Genomic DNA, 16,536 nt, shown 5'->3' with positions numbered 1-16,536 from the left:
TTTGAGCGTCCGTAATGTGCATGAGCCTGCCTAGTGTAATGCTGAATCATATTAAATCATTGACCGGTAATCACAGATAAAAAAAATGCCTATCCTCAGGCTATGTGTCTAAAAAATATGCCGAATACAAACATTCCGCCCTTACAGCGATGACGTGACAGCGTTGATGGCTCCAGTCAGTGGCTCCCCCTGCGGATTCTCGCTAGCATAAGCGCACTTTCCTACTGTCTTAAACAGCAATCTTTTAATATGTGCCTCTATTATCCCACACATATTCATCAGCCTGCACGCGTAAAATACATAACACCTTATATAAAAGGCCACCCGACGTAGACCTATATGCCCGCTTGTACCGAGCCATACGAACCTGCCTGCCTGGCCTAGGGGTGGCATGTCTGACACGGGATCAGAGAGTCCCAAAGGGTTTATTCCTATCTCACCCTCACATCTCGAAGCAGGTTCCGGAGTTCCCATCCCCTACCATCTCGGCCGTGTCATGTGGTTTCGTGACATCACACAACCCGCCGAGCAATCAGTGCCCGGCCATGCTACCTGCCAACTGCCACCTGTCAGAGGAATGCTTGTGATTTTCTTCTCACGACACTGGTGCCGACAAGACCGACGCCTGGTTTTCTGGAGCACGGATCCTCTAACTCTGCCTCGCTAAAAGACGAGTCGGAAAGGCCGGCGTTGTTCCATTTCAGATCACTGCGGGCCAAAGTGAACGATCCTCACACTTCTTAAGCAAGTCTTTCATATCCATGATCTATTTTTACAAGGCAAAATTATTTCGCTGAAGCTAATAAAGTTGGTTGGCTTATCATCACTACAACATGGGTATATATTGGTTTTAGTCCGTGCATGTGCCTGGGTTACAACATGGCTGCGGTAACTGTGCGAGTATTACTTATGGTCATCGCATGCAGCACCATTCATTCTGAGGGTGATGTTGCAGCTTTCCTGGCATGTCAACGAAGATAACAAAGAGGACGCGCCTCCGTTAGCGCTCGCAGTCAACAAGGTTTGCACCTGAGGAATGTAATCTACGTCAGCACGCCACGAGCCTGCCGGCACACGTGGATTCGTTCCTCGCAGAGTAAACAGGAAAACTATGACAAAGTATAGTGCGCAGGCGCTGCTTTTGATTCACTCAGGCTAACAGCGATGTGAAACATCAAAGTTTATCAAGCCTTACAGATTTCCTCCTATATATAACGAAACAGCGCAAGCTCTTTATCAAGTGCGCATTTTGTCTTCAACTAACCCTGATATTAGAGATGGCGAACCTTATTATTAGATAACAACAAAGGGAATTTTGATATTAGAGATGGTCTCAAGAGGCTTACAATTATTGGTTTCGGTGGTGCTTTCATGCCGCCTGCTGACTCGTTCAATTTGTACTACCTCCATTAAACACGAATAAATAAAGTAACCAGAGAATTGAAAATGTCCAGTTTTATTGGATACTCTAGCACAAATTTGACCGTAAGAGTTAGCCGCTACTCGTGCTCCAAGAGTTGCGAGTCTCCTCCGTGATGCGTTCTTGGCAAACCATCGCCTTTTGGGAACCGCCCAAATGATCCAGTTGGAAATTTTCCGTACACGACGGACGTCCAAGAACAGCCAAAACCACGTAGGGCATTGTCAGAAGGGAAAATGTTGGGGTTCTTCCTAAATTTCTGCATTATTCAGGGCGCGGCCTGTCTCCATCTGACAGTAAAGAGAAGGCCGTGAAAACGCAGCAACTTTACATCCACCGGCCCACGCACAAGTGCTAGCTCGGGACATTGCGCATATGACAACACGAAGTTGCCTTCGTTCGGCACATTACTTGTCGAAGTGTAATACAAGGTATCCGGGAACCTTTGTGCTCTTCACTACAGCGTCATTCCACCGCCAACACTGTAGTGAAGTGCCAGCCACATTAAGACTCCCAAGGCAAGCAGCAGAAAGAAAAAGCGATAGTCAGTTGAACAGTAGATTTGCCAAAATGCGGACGCACAACACCTTGCAAACCAACCGCGGGAGGTTCGCCTTGATGGTGACATACGCAGCTGCAGGTTTTGCCGGGTTTGCTCCGCCGTAACGCTGTTGGTGACAAAGTTCTCTTGACTGTCACCGTCTTCCCGACGTCGAGGTCGGCGCCAATACGTCTCGCGTGTTTCGCTCACCCCACCATTACTGCGGTTGGTCGAGTTCGTAAGGGATACAAGTTTCTCTGGTGATGCTGGCGATGGAGGTGGCGCTGGAGGCATGGGCGGCACTTCAAAAAAGAACTCCTTGAGAGAGCCTAGTGATCGCTGCATCGTTGGAGCAGTCCATGAAACATCGGAAAAGGATTCCTCGGAACGCACTTGCGGCAACTCAAACTCAAGTGTTGGAGACGGCGAGTCTGTAAAGAATTCCAGGGAAGAAGCTGGAGACGACGGCGGTGCTGGAGGTGGTGCCCGTATGCCATATTCCGACGCTTCTGAAGAATAATGGCCAGCACCTTCAGTGATCAGATCATCTGCAACGTCTGCGTAACACCAGCAATCGTTGTGAAAGGCAACGCGGTGGGTACCGTCATATCTGTGAGCCGATGTCGGTGCATATACCATAGAACCACCGTTCTTCATTCCATTCATACTGAGAACGACAGGCAATTAACCCTCAGATCTTCTAAAGAGCAGCACGCCGCGCGCCTAAACGGACTTGTACTCGGTTCGGTTCACATATAATGCTAAAAGGCACGCAAAACACTCGAACAAAGCATAGCCTGGTTCCGTGAAGAGCTTGCGCATGTGGCGGAGGCGGGTTCACGATTATTCTACGGAACCCATCGCTATCCGATTGCCGAACTACGATATCTTTTCGATCTCGAGAGGTGACGATAATAGCTAAATAGACTCCCTGTTCTCGCGAGCCACCTGTTTAATTCCTCAGAAAACTTGCTAAGGTTATCAGTTGCCGCTCTGCTTTCCTTTTGTTGGCGATAGTAATCGGCATAGTCTCTTGCATCTTTTGAGCAAATATGCGCTGTGGTGCTAAGCTCCAACGCTCGAAAAAGTTGCTTAATTCAGGCCGAGTCTCTTAGCACATTTTCACTTTCCTGTGATAAGCTCCCAAAGCATCGCTGAGCGGGGCTGCAGTTCTTGATGTACAGTGTCATATGTGGCAGGAAATTATAAACTGTGGCGCTAAATGCTGCGTTCGCCGCGTGCGCCGCATCATTTTTTTTTTTTTTTTTTTGCGCCTGCACGCGCTCGCGCTGGAGTGTCGCAATGGTCTGCATTGCGCTTTAAGGATCAGCCAGAGGGTCATGCATTTCTGCGAAGCAAACTTAAATAAATTGGGAAAATTTTTTATAAAAATTCAGGCGGCTCTTTGGCTCACTCCTTGAAGAGCTTTTGCTAGCCAGAGAAGTGCTTGTGCCGCGCAGTGATTGTTTCCGTTCCTTGGCGCGTGCTCGTTGCAGGGTTATATATCTTTATAACTGGTTTACAAGAAAGGAAAGAAGCAGCTGTCACGATTTCTCCTGCAACTGTAAAATTGGACGGTACACCCTCGCTCTTGTCGCGTGCCGTTCCTTGACACGAGTTTTCGTTGCAGTTCTCATTCAAGTGAGGGACTGGCGGTACGGCGTCGCTCCTATCGCGCGGCGTTCTCATAGCCACGTGACATTCTACATCACGTGCGGGCTAGGATACGCCATGGCGTCAGCGATGGCGGTCACCGTGGGAACCACGCTGACGTGACGTCACCACGCGTGCAGCCCTTTTTTTACGCGTTTTCAACATCTTTTTGGTTTGGTTTGTGGGGTTTAACGTTTCAAAGGAGCTTAGGCTATGAGAGACGCCGTAGTGGAGGACTCCGGAAATTTAGACCACCTGGGGTTCTTAACGTGCACTGACATTGCACAGCACACGGGCGCCTTGCTTTTCGCTCTACCTCGAAAAGCGACCGCTGAAGGCCGGGATTCGATCTCGCAATCCTTGGGCACAGTAGCCGAGCACCGTAACAACTGCGCCACCCCGGCGGGGAAGCGAGATTGTAATAAACTGTTAATAATGTTAAATAATCACTCTAGCTATTCTAGCCCATCATTCGTCTTGTTTGTGCTATTTGCCATAATTATGAAGACTTCCGCTGACTTCTTCAGCACAATTCTTACGTCACTACCGGTTTGCACGTCCTCCCATTATATTGACGTCCGTTGCTATTTCGACGTTAAGTTTACTTATTTTCCTGTAATTAACTAGTCACTCCGCATTGATCAAAGCTCGTATTTGGCGACATTTTTTCACCCTCTACCTCCTACAACTTTTCTTTACTCCTAACTCTTTATTTAAAGACGTAAGGCGTGTCGCGGATCGCTCAAGAGGAAAGTATACAACAGTTGCATCTTACCTGTACTCACCTATGGGGCTGAAACGTGGAGGCTAAAAAAAAAAAAAAAAGTTCTAATAAAGGTGAGGACAATGCAGATGGTTTTGCGTTCACGTTTTGCGTCCATTTCCATCTGACGCGAAATCGCGAACATAGTCAAGTAAGGCATTCGCTATAATATAGAATACTGGAGAGTGTGCCGCCTCCGGGCGGATAGCATGATCGTCAGCGATGAAAGAGATGGGAGGGCGCCACGTGTAACAGAAGTGCTATGCGCGCTTAGCAGACAGCTTGGTAAGCCGTCTCTGTCGCCGTGATTTGTGCTTAAGAGGGCTCACCAGTGCCAACGTCCATAGAAAATACATGTAACTTTCAGAAGCTCTAGCGTGTCCAAATGCGGTTAAATTTTCATGGGGTTTGTGGCAGCGTTTTCGTCTTTAGAGAATAGAGGAAATGTTGCGGGCAGATTTTATTTTTAAGACTTCATTTTATTTCAAATCAGAGACAAATATTCCTAAAAATTGCGTTTTTAGATATGTCGGTCTTCCTTGTCATCTCATAAAAAAACTAGGCTAAACATCAAAATTTCCTCCACAACATTTCCTCCCTTTTTCTTTCCTGATTGTTAACCTGCAATTTTTACCCATATCGAACCTATTGTTAGCGTTTTACAGGTTCTGAAAGTTGTGAATGTATTTTCTGCGAGAATTGAAGTTCGCGCCAAATTTAACTATTTGCGTCGTGGCTCCATCTGGTGTCAAACTGTTTAGACAATACTACACTCTACCACCAACCTCTTGCTTGTCAGTGTTAGTGCGCGCATGTTTTTCTCAAAATTTTGACCAACTTGACATCTTTCTGTCCTTTTTTCTTGCTTGGGCTGTGAAGTGAGATGCCAGGCGCAGACAAGAAGAACCCCTCCCCCGCTGCCCGAGGATATAACATTTTTCGCACCAAAGCATAAGTGACTCACAGGGCCATTTATGTGGGAGAACAGCATTGTTCCCACCCCAACAAAGGTGTGCAGTGGTTCAGGCGACCTATAGTGGGATACAAGTCAAGGCGGGAGCAAACATCCTTGGCACCTATCCATTGTGCATGTAGAAGAGGCGCGACAGGAAAGCAAAGGAGACGAGCCTTTGTTGGCTTTTGTGCCCATGATGTGGGAAGTGGGCTCTTGAGCTCTAATCACCTCGCACCCTTTCTCCAACCTCCCCCTTCACACCTCCGCATGAAAAGCGAACATCCACTCCCCACAGCAAGGGGACAGAATCCTGTCTCCTTCCTTTTCCTGCCTAGCCTCTGCCAGCCTCTGCTGCATTGTCCACGGATCGGTTGGTAGCGCCAGCTGAAAAATCAATCCAGCGAGCCCGATGGTACCTATGGCTTCAATCAGGTTGGAAAGGTCTATACAAGCTGACATCTCCCCAAGGCAATGGGTGAAATAACCATTTCGTTCCTTTTCTTGTCTAGCCTCTGCTGTACTGTAGCTCCGACCTCATGAGAACTGGTCGAACCGGTCCGTCGTGTAAATAACATGACCTCAAAGGCGAGTAGCCTGGCAGGCAAAATCATTTAGTTCCACTTCTGAACCGGTTTCGCTAAGTCAAGCATTCGACCACTGCCTTTATTCTACCATTTAGAGCCGGCTCGGTATGCGCCGCAGCTAGCAGGACCTCCTGCACCACGCTGCAAAATACACAGCGACAAAAAAAAAAATGCAACTCGAAGTAGGACGCCTACTAAGCCGTCCTTGGAAATCATATGAGGTAAGGAATTTCAGCTTGCAAACCAGTCGGAATTGGTTGGAAGATTTCCTTTTAGGGTTGCTGCCCCGTTTTTGCGTACAAAAGATCATACGCGGGTGGCGTGGCCACCACCCCTCTTTCCTTCTGTTTAGATTGCATTTTTTTATTTGAACAAAATAAACCAGTAGCAAGAAACCTGTTCCAATACATGATCGTGACAGTGACAAAAGGAAAGGGGAAAGATGCTCTGTAGTCAGGAAGGGTGTCCTAGACGATTTCTCGGCGTTCTTCTTTTCTAGTTTTTGCATTCAAAGGTCGCTTGAGTGAGCGTGTCATCTGTGCTTCGACAATGTAATGAGGTTCGCGAATTGGAAGGCCACGGCTTCTTCTTGGGTCCACGAGTTCTGGCAGCAAACAGTGCATATAAAATTTTTTAAGACGTGGCAACATCTCGTCCTCCCAAAACGATTCATGCCTGGAAATCACCTCAATACTCATGCCATTTTTGGTCCAGATTACAAACAAGCACTTCTGACGGCGAGCAATATTGAGCTGGCCTTGTACTTGGTACCAATAATTGCTGTTAGTCTTCAGCTGCAATCTTCCGTCCTTGTTTTCGACACAGCAGGTTATTTTTTTGGCGCGAACTCCTTCTAGTGGAGTAATGTCCCTCGCTGAGTACGGACACTTGACTTCGACGAGGATGTCCTCCCCAATGAGTCCGTCAGGGGAAGCGCCAAGAAAGGGGTTTTCCTGGTCAACAAACAGGCCGCACTCTTTTACCACAACGTTGCATTCCTTCTCGATTTGCTTTAGTGCTAAGCACTCGTGGTCCTTTCCGTACCTTATGGCTTCAGATGTGATTTCTTTGTACAGGATATCGCCAACTGTCCGCCCACATCCCGTCGTTGCTTTCATTTTACACACAGCGCCAAACAGTGATGCTGTCAATCTCTTTCGCCTTTCCTGCTTCCATAGAGTGGATCCACTTTGCTTTGACGTTGCTCACTGCAGGTCTTCAATGTTGTTTGCCGAGAGCGAAAGCGATTTCAGGAAGTTGTCCGAAGCAGTTGCAAAAGCATCGGGCTCCATGTCTGGTAGGCCGTAGTCAGCATCGGCACCAAGATGTAGCTCTTTATCTCTGCGCTGGCAGCGTGGCGTGGTTGACAGCTTCTTTTTCGGTAGCTTTCGCCTTGAATTCCTCTTGGAAACTGATGCCTTCACAAATGATGCTGTACATCTTCCAAGCTGCCCTCCGGAAATCCTGCGCGCTATTTTTTCGTGGTATGTTCCTCGGCAGTTCACCGATAAAGACGCAGCAAGACACCTTGTCTTGTACGATCCTTTCATGGAATAATTAATCCGCTTTCCGCCTGCAAATTTTGCCACAACGGAGTTATAATGCTCGGCAGCATTATTGTCGACGTCCATTATCAGGCTCGCAGCGTTTGCAACCACTCTGCTCATGGCCACACAAATTTCTTCAAATATGCCTTTTTGAAGTATTTCAGGAAATATATTTTCTTCTCCCGCTTTGCCCCCGGAACAGAAGTAACCAGCGCAGTTGGCGTGGTCTCCAAAAACATGATTTGGGCCGTTCTTTATGTCCTTAACAAGGCGCTCTACTTTTTCAGAAAACGATGCATCTTCAGAGCCTCTAACTTTTATTGCCGTTGCAACACCATGCCGCAGGCGCACAGCTGCTTGGAGAACAGAGTTTTTTACCTTCGGGGGAAGCTTTTCCAGCCGTTTCTTCTGTGCAATCTCTCTTATCTTTGAGGCATAGTTGCGAAGTATGTGGTTCCTGCACTCAATTTTTTCAACCCGCTGGTTTCCATATGGTGCTGCTGCTATGATAGAGCGGTAAGTGCTCGAATCACCATCAGCAATAAGTTTTGTATACTTGGTGTACTTGATGCCATGCAGTTCAACGCTTTTCTTGAAGCCTTCAACCACAATAGCTTGCTCCATGCTGGTTGAGCTTCCGTGCCAGTTCTTGTGGCACTGATGCTGTTTCGGGGTGGCATCTTGTGGAGTACGAGCACACATTGCGCACACCTTGTTTTTCACGCCAAGGTACAGGACTTTTCCAGTTCTGTGACCAACGATAGCAGCCTGAAAGAGTAACACCAATATTAGTCACAAAGCTGCCCTGCTGATTGCAGTGCTTATATCTAGAACAGATAGGTATTTCAGCTTATCATGCAAGTTGCGACTCAAGTGTTACTTTTTAATGACCTTTTTCGATCCAAGTGGTACCTATCCCTGTTGTCATAGATGTTCAACATTCTTTTTTCTTAATTGTAATGTGGTTATTTGTAAAAAAAAGGAAAGTAATATAATCATTCAGGTCCGTGTGTTTGCACGTATACACACGTATACTCAAGCACACATAACATCGCTGGCAGCACTTTTGTATTCACAATTCTAACCATCGCACGCTTGCCCTCTTCGTTGACGCTAGACGATGCAAGCGAAACCAGTTTTAGTGCTAGGTTATGGAGGTGTGGGCAGCGATCAAGACAATGGGGCAGTGAAAAAAGGTCAAGCATCTTTTTGCACTAAGTATAAAACATTTCCATGTATAAAATGGAGCGCTTTTTGTTATTATCGTAATTCAATAAATTTGTGCACTCACCACTCCTGACGAAGCGTCATATTTGTTCTTGTAGGATCTTTTTGACCACGCTCCATCTGCGATGACTGCTATCGTGGGTATACCATCACTGTCAATGTCTCCACATTCTCTTGCCAGCCTTGCCTCTTCCGCGCCCGCTTTTTTCATTTCCTCCCAGGCGGCTTCATTGATAATTTGTCCAACGTCGTCTTCTATTTTTGTGTAAGTGTCCGATGACATTCCTGGGATGTTCATGGACGCCAGCAGTTCGTTGAGGTTTGAGAAACCGCAGCCGATTGACACTATTCCACACACTGCTGCCGTGTTTATGTCGCCGCAGCCGCTGGAAGCTTGCGCGTCAGGTGCCGGGTCGGTGTGGATGACATCCTTTCTTCGGCACATCCTGCATACAAGAATCAGCTTACTTCGAAGACCTTGCTTTCTTTCAGACACACAGTCCATATCCGCCAAAGTGCAGTTGAAGGGAACATGAACGGCGGTCTTTTGCAAGCTGGTCAACAGGTGCTGAAGGTTAACAATGCGTCGCCCTTGTATACCAGCATTCGCACTGACGTCCTCTTCTGCAGTGGGTGCGGAACCTCCATTAGCAACATCTTCGTCGGACGACCCTGTTGCGCTCATTACTGAAGATGACCGGGTAATTCCTGACACCTCTACATCTTTGATGAAAGCTTCAACGTCTGCCGGCCTGGGGCTGTGCTTGATGGCTTCTGGTGACGAAGGCTCTTCAGCAGGGTGGGAAAGGTAGCTGCCACAGCGAGAATAGTGCGTTTTGCTCGTAGGTGGGTCATTATCCAGAGCTTGCCTCTTTCTGGTGTTCGCAATCAGTGCACCAGCCCGCTTACGCTTCCCGTACCTGAAATTCTTTGCTGGCATTTTCTGCTGCCTCGTTGCCTTCTGGTATTCAAGTCACTTGATACTAATTCATTGTTCACTAGACTGAAATAACAAGTCGGGCGCAGCGTTGCGCGAAAAACTGTCATAAGATTATGATCAAGGATTGAACGAAACACACATGTCTTGTTGGTACGAAGGAGCGGAAGATATATGTGTTCGGCGACGTGAACGCTGGCAGGCAACTAGGCAAAGTAAACGGTCATACACTCGCAGACACCTCTCTGTGGCTATGTAACCGAGGCAATGCTGGAAAGGGAAGCAGACAAGATTTTGTGCACTAGGAGTTCCTTTCTTTCCTTTTATCTGGGGGCTGAATACTAGGGTCCCCAACACAATCGATTGTTTTCCAGTAACCAAAGGCTAATATGGGGGAAGGTTCCCTTCACGCGTTTTCAACTCTGTCAAAAGATGATTCACACCTTTCTCTCTCCCTAGTCGAAACCAGCCCTGCTTAGTACTGCCTGCAAAGAATCCTCACCCTACCACTGTAAAGAGTAGTAAACCGGTTTCTTTTACGAGTTAACCTCCCTGCCTTTCCTCCTCATCTTCCTTCTCTTCCTTCGCACAAAAGATGGGAGGGGGCATAGGCGACCCAAACTGGAAAACGCTACAATGGTGCGCTACTGGAGAAAAGGACCATTCTCTGGCCCCCACTCCGGTCCCCCAGGTTTGGCCGCATATCAACTGAAAGTTCTCGGCTCTACTTTTTGTACGCGGAAGAAGTAACACTTTCGTGCCACGGTGTAATTTACACACCTGGACGGGGAATAGAACTTTCCTCCCTTTTGTGGTGCTTAAGTGCTGCCATCTATCGACAAAAAAAGTTCAAATCTGAGTTGCCTTGCAGCTGGTGAGCCCTCTTAATCGCAGCGAAACATTTGGTGGGGGTATGAAGGCAGTAATTTGAACATTTTGCTGCGTATACGTATCATGAGCTTGACCTAACATAGCAGACCGTGGCGGTTCGTCCGAATGATCGTAGTTTTTGGGAAATGTGACTCATGATCGCGAAATAAAAAGGACGCGCACGCAGGAACACATCTGTGACTAACGCATTTATGTGGAATGTAGTTAAAGCTGCCTTGAAAAAGCAGGCAATTCTCTAAACGCATTGTAGGAGTTTGGATACACGCAAAGTTAGGTTGTCGAACCTGTCTGCTCAAGCTGTGCAGACAGGGTAGCCTGCGCTTAAGAATGTCTGCGCAATTCGTACACTGTTCCTGCTGACACAGCTATGTATGCAAGTAGACTTCCAAGAAGAAAAGTGAACCCGTGATCTTCGACCTTTTATTTCACTAAAGGACAGTATGAAAACTATATTAGACCAGCACAAGGAAAGCTTTACGACAAATAATTTAGCGGGAAGTAAAAGCACCTTGCAAACAAATAACGTAGAGGCAGCGAGACGTACAATTGACGTATGATTGACAACTGACTGAAAAGCAGCGCAAAAGAACGTGAACAAGAAACACACAACACAGACTAGCGCTCATCATGTGCTGTTGTGGTCTTTTTCTTTTTTTTTTTTTTTTTTTGTCCAGGTTTCTTCGCGCTGCCTTCAAGACAGTTAACCACAACAGAGCGGCGAGAGTGGCCATCTATTCGGGTAAGGGTCTGTCTGCAATACCCATCGAGCAGTTTGGTATGAAATCAGGAGTCTTGTCGGATTCCAGTCTGGTCGGTTATATTGATGGATAAAAAGCTTCGAGCGCAGACCAATAGCTTAAAACAACGACTTTTCGTTCCCTCTAGCAGTTCCCGTAGCGGGGCCGAAACGTCATTGTTTCAAACAATTGGACGGTGCTCGAAGCTTTTCCGCGAACAGTTTGGTACTTCCGATAATGTTGGCGAAATCCATGCTGCAAAGTTGTATGCCGGTTTGCTGATAGTGGCTATCTACTTCTCGCGTATACCGAATTCGCCAAAAACGTGGTAAATTTAATGCGCTCCGCATTACCAGCAGCACATGGCTCCACACTATGCAGTGCTAGTAATGAAAGACATCAAACTCCATATAAAGACAACATTTGTGCCCCCCCCCCCCCCAAAAAAAAAAAAAAAAGTCCTTTCCTCTTAAAGTTGTGGCACACTTTTGTGTCACAACTGTGTTGCGAAATACTTTTGTGCAACTCCTCTTTCAGAACCAATCAATGATGCAGCAAGTAGAACACATCTCCATCCATTTCTTCAACCCCGAGGCTTACTTCATCACAATCGAGGGCTGGGGATATATATATAAAAAAAAAAGACTTCAACTTGAAGAACGAGTATGTGTGGAAAATAAAGTGTGATCTGTAATTACATACGTGTGTGACTCCCTCAATATAGTGCGAAGCCAAATCATGTAAAGAGCTTGGCTCAAATTTCGCATTGCGAAGTAACGCAATAGTTGGTGTTTTTTTTTTTTTCTGATCTTCCTCACGCAAACAGTTAATGCTCGAGTCTTCGATTGCAAAGCTCTAAAAAAAGACGGACTAGTCGTTCACGCTTATGTCCAAGTGTGTCCGCAAGATATAATGTCAAAAAGCGCACAAAAGGAATATACTAATGTGGAATTATACAAGCGCGTCTGACGACGACGGGCTCACACCTATTCTACGGGACCCCTCGGTAATTGATTTTCAAGCATTTTTTATATATATATATATATATTCGCCAATAGTAATCGTTGAAAGCTCAGTTGTTAAATCCGCGATAAAGACTACTGTCCTTCCAATACACGTCGCAGCGGCCACGTTTCGATGGAGGTTAAATGCAAGGAAGCACATGTCACCAATGTCAGAGCATGTTAGAGACCCCAGGTGGTCGAAATTATCCGGAACCCTCCACTATGGCATCCCTCATAGCATGAGTCTGATTGAGACGTTAAAAGCAATCAACCGTGAAAACTTTGCCAGTTTATTACTTCCTTGTACCGTGTTGCTTTCGTCGCTAATGATATTTGCGAGGTTCCTCAATGTCGCTGTAAAAAATGTGCGCTCTGCTGCTAAGCAACAATGAGCGAAATCCTTCTTAACCCAGCAGCCGAGTTGTTTATTTGGCATATTATATTTTCCTGCAACCATTCTTAAATAGTCTAACGCGCAGAGTACAATCCAGCGGTCACTGCAGTGACGCTATACGGTGGAGCAATTTCGGGCAGAATAAGCAAGGCTAATCCCTCCTGAAGCATATAACTCCCCTCAACTCAACAATGCACACCTCGAATTCATCTAATACGCGGTGTATAACTCGGTGGTGGTCTAGAAGCGGAAAATCATTATTCTTTTTTTGTGCATAAATTCGAAGCTATCCTCTAGTTGCCGCCAATGGGTGTGCTTGTGTAGACATAGTACCACGTATTCCGTCGAACGGCCGCACTCGTGTGGTGGTCACAACTTGTCAGCTGGGAACTGAAAAAAAATTGCAAAAAAAGTATTTTTTTTTTTTCTTTCGTGGGTACAACATTCTTTGCGCGGCACGTTCATCAGGGGAGTACCAAACGGCAACGCGTATTTCAACGCTCGGTACCACGGTGCAAAAGACACGTCGTTTGGTTCAGACTCCGCCGGATCACTTGCTTCAGAAATACCTCAGCCCTGCTGTATTCGCATTTTGCTCTAGGCGTTCCCATCATACATAATAAAAATGCTATTATACATCTGCCGCCTGCTCAAAAAGCGGGAAGCACGCGCGCTAGCGGTAGGCTTCCCTGCAGCCACCTGTCACACTCCGGGCTACGGCGCTGGTACGCGTGTCGATCGTTACGTGTCCAAAGGCCCAGCTTGCTTCGTACCGAAGCCTCAGTGGAAGGTGATTCCCAGCTACAGCCGCCGCTTGTTATAAATAACCTACCCTCATTGACGGATCAACAGCAACTTAATAAACACGCAATGAAAAGCAAGTACGACCGTAGCGAGAATTTGTATGCAAATAGGTATTGGTCAAATACAACCCTGCACTTGATGTGTACGTCCAGTTTTTACATGTGTTTTAATCAGTCTAAGAGGACGCAATACGTAGTACATTTAGACAACATTGGCTGGCCACTCAGCCCCTTATCTCGGCTTGGAGCAATGAAACCAACGACAACAGCGAGAGCAGCAGAGACGCTCTGGACGCCTCTTGTGCACCTGCAGGGGCAGCGGTGGGGCAAGATGCGGCCACTGCACGTGCGCAGGCTATACGTCTTTGTTAGTACGTATCCGCTAGTGCGTGCGTAACCACGGGTAGGATTTTGCCGGCAATCATGACAAAGCTGCTGTCATGGTCTCCATGGGACGCGGTTTTCTGGCCTGACTGAGATAGCAGAGGCCGTGCAACTAGATCACCTTTTCTTTTCTCACCATAAACCGCAAGACTGCGCATACGCCGAAAAACAATAAACCAAACGTGCAACTACACGGAATAAATCGCCCATACAAAAAAAAGGGGGGGGGGGGGGGGGGATTTATTGATCTTCCGTGCGTTTAATCAGGATGTGCCTGCCCCTTCCGTGCATATGGGCCCAATAAAACGTCAGTTTTTATTGATAAAATACGCTAAAGCATTCATTTTATCCACTTTTTGTACTCTCTTGTGCGTTTTATTCATAGTTTATCGGTGTAAACATGCGTAATATTGCGATGCATGCCTATAAAACAAAACGATGCAGTTAAGCGTGCTCCTGCTTTGTGGACAGGAACAGCGTGAAAGAAACGCACAAGAGAAGCGCTGAACTACCAACCGAATCTGTATTGAAAAGCTGGCCACAATCCAGAAAACTAAAACCATCACGTGTCCAATTAGCAACTACAACGATGACAAGCCATCTATAGCACGAGAAAAGTAACCAAGACCTTTATCAATGGAGGCGAGAAAAAAAGAAAATGCATGCCCTACCCCCCCCCCCTAAAAAAAAAAAAGAAAAGAAACACCGAAGTGCAGGGAAAATTACGTCATAGCAAAGGCAGTGTCACAGGGCTGTATAGCAAAAGCAGAATCAGAAATAAAAAAATCGCTAACAACCATAACAAGAATAAAAAAAAAAACATCTGTAAAAACAAACAGTGATAATAATAAACCCATGTGGCAACGTCTAGTCAGTGAAATGCACGACAACAGTGTCAGTAAAGGTTATCATCTGATGCTCTCACAATGTATTTCTTAGATAAAGACACTAACGGAGTACTAATGCATTATTAACTGCCCTTAGAAATAAGCATGCTTGGATCACTTCCCTGTGACGCTTATCTTTTGAGCCTGCCCTTATCTTTGGCCCACTGAACATAGCCTCCAAGTGAAAGTGACAGGTAAAATTAATCTCCCTAAATTTAACCCACCATTCAAACTTTGAAGCACAATCCCCAAGCTTAACGAAGATAGAAATGGTAAGCAGAGAGTGCGTGCTAGCGCGCCAACGCCGTCTTTAGTTTAACGAAAGAAATCAACAGTGCTTTGTTTTCTTTTTTTTTTTTTTTTTTTTCAATATGTCTTGCAGGATTGCGCATATGCTGAAAAACAAACGAATAAAACGCGCAAAATACGATAGATTACCCATGCAAAGAAAAATGAGTGTGATTGGATTTTTATTTCTTGATACAGCCTCCGTGATCTATAGCGCTGCATTCTAGATATTGAAGGATCTACAATATTTACGACCAAATATGTAGATATCCTTTTTCTAGTGATGCACTGTTAACACATTTTTATGCATGTATGTGTGTTAGGTACACATGTGCAGTGTGCGTATCAAAGTAACGGCACTGTCTGGTGGCTTAGGTAGGAAATCTCGAGTGTGCGAACTCAGCCATGCGCCTGGGTGCAGTTAATTATATCGAGTCCCTAGGCAACTATGCAAACTTCGCTGCCGGACGCGGCACCGTGTTATCAAACATGAAGAGGCGTTGTTCTCATTGATGCATTTGCATGGCATTTCACGACATAGTGTATGCAAGCGCTATGCGTGAAACTAAGTCAAACAGATGCTCAGCCACACGTTCCCTGCTCTTTCTTTTTTCATGGCGCAGCTTCCACCGGCCAAGAGCGAGGGGGAAGAAGACAGCGGGGGCTTTGACTTGCAAACGGGAACAGCCACGACAGTCGCTGTGCGGGCGAAATTGGGCTCATAAGCTTTTTTTTTTTTCCTTTTTCTCTGGTGATGTCACTCGACCGCCGTGCTGACAAGCCGGCGGGTCGACGTTCGCGTGATATTGCTAAAGGTTTGGGCGGCTGAATACAATTCTAGGCATTTTTTTAGCGGAGTAGTCCGGGCGGGGCCGTGCACATATTTTGAGCTTTGATATTATTCTTTGGGTCAGAGGCGCTACGCAGATACTGTTAAGCACATTTTCGGCTCGGATACGAAGCGTCGCACTGAACACCGCTGACCACGACGGCGCACGCAGCATGATGGCATGCCGCTTCCTGTGCGGTTCAACTGCGGTCTGAACGTACCGCGGTGAGCACTCGTCTAGAGCGCTGTAGCAGCCCTTCGAGAGGAAAACGAATCAAACTCTCTTAGGAGGAAATCAAGTGCAGCCGCTTATACGTACGAGCGGTAAAAGCTCGAGGATCATGGCCGAAAGGAAATGGCTCTGTTAATCTTTTACTTCATTTGTTCCGCAGTATATCGTTCCAGCGCTCGAGACAAGCATGCCAAATTGTAGTATGGTTGAAATCTGGGTCAGTTGGTACATAGTCTTGAAAAAAAAAAAAAAGCTGTCGAAAGACAGAATACAGGGAAGAGACGAGGCACACACAACGACTGGAAAAAGCATGCCGATATCTCGGTACAATCAGCCGCTGCAAAAAACAAGCGATTTAAGAACGCGAACGTTGGAAAAACAGGTTTACCCGCAGTACAATGTGTGCCGCAGCATGAGACTTTGGGACAAGAAAAAAAAAAGTGCGAGGGTCTTTAAGATA

General features: G+C 46.4%; 1 protein-coding gene and 1 pseudogene across 1 annotated transcript; both read right to left on the bottom strand.

The window, feature by feature from the left end:
* Positions 1–6,383: 6,383 nt before the first annotated feature.
* Positions 6,384–7,749, bottom strand: LOC146201601 (uncharacterized; annotated as a pseudogene).
* A 186-nt stretch (positions 7,750–7,935) lies between these two features.
* Positions 7,936–9,667, bottom strand: LOC146201600 (uncharacterized). The gene is made up of 3 exons (XM_084598575.1): positions 8,755–9,667; positions 8,020–8,231; positions 7,936–7,966 (listed from the first exon to the last, which is right to left on the bottom strand). Exons 1-3 carry the CDS (start codon positions 9,628–9,630, stop codon positions 7,936–7,938), a joined length of 1,119 nt encoding a protein of 372 aa, XP_084454701.1. The 5' UTR covers positions 9,631–9,667.
* Positions 9,668–16,536: the final 6,869 nt, after the last annotated feature.

The sequence above is a fragment of the Amblyomma maculatum genome, chromosome 1 (genome assembly GCF_055883805.1).
Source record: "Amblyomma maculatum isolate TAMU_Amacu chromosome 1, ASM5588380v1, whole genome shotgun sequence".
Taxonomy (NCBI): domain Eukaryota; kingdom Metazoa; phylum Arthropoda; class Arachnida; order Ixodida; family Ixodidae; genus Amblyomma; species Amblyomma maculatum.
The sequence above is the reverse complement of the archived record's forward strand: the minus strand, read 5'-3'. Positions and strand labels throughout refer to the sequence as shown.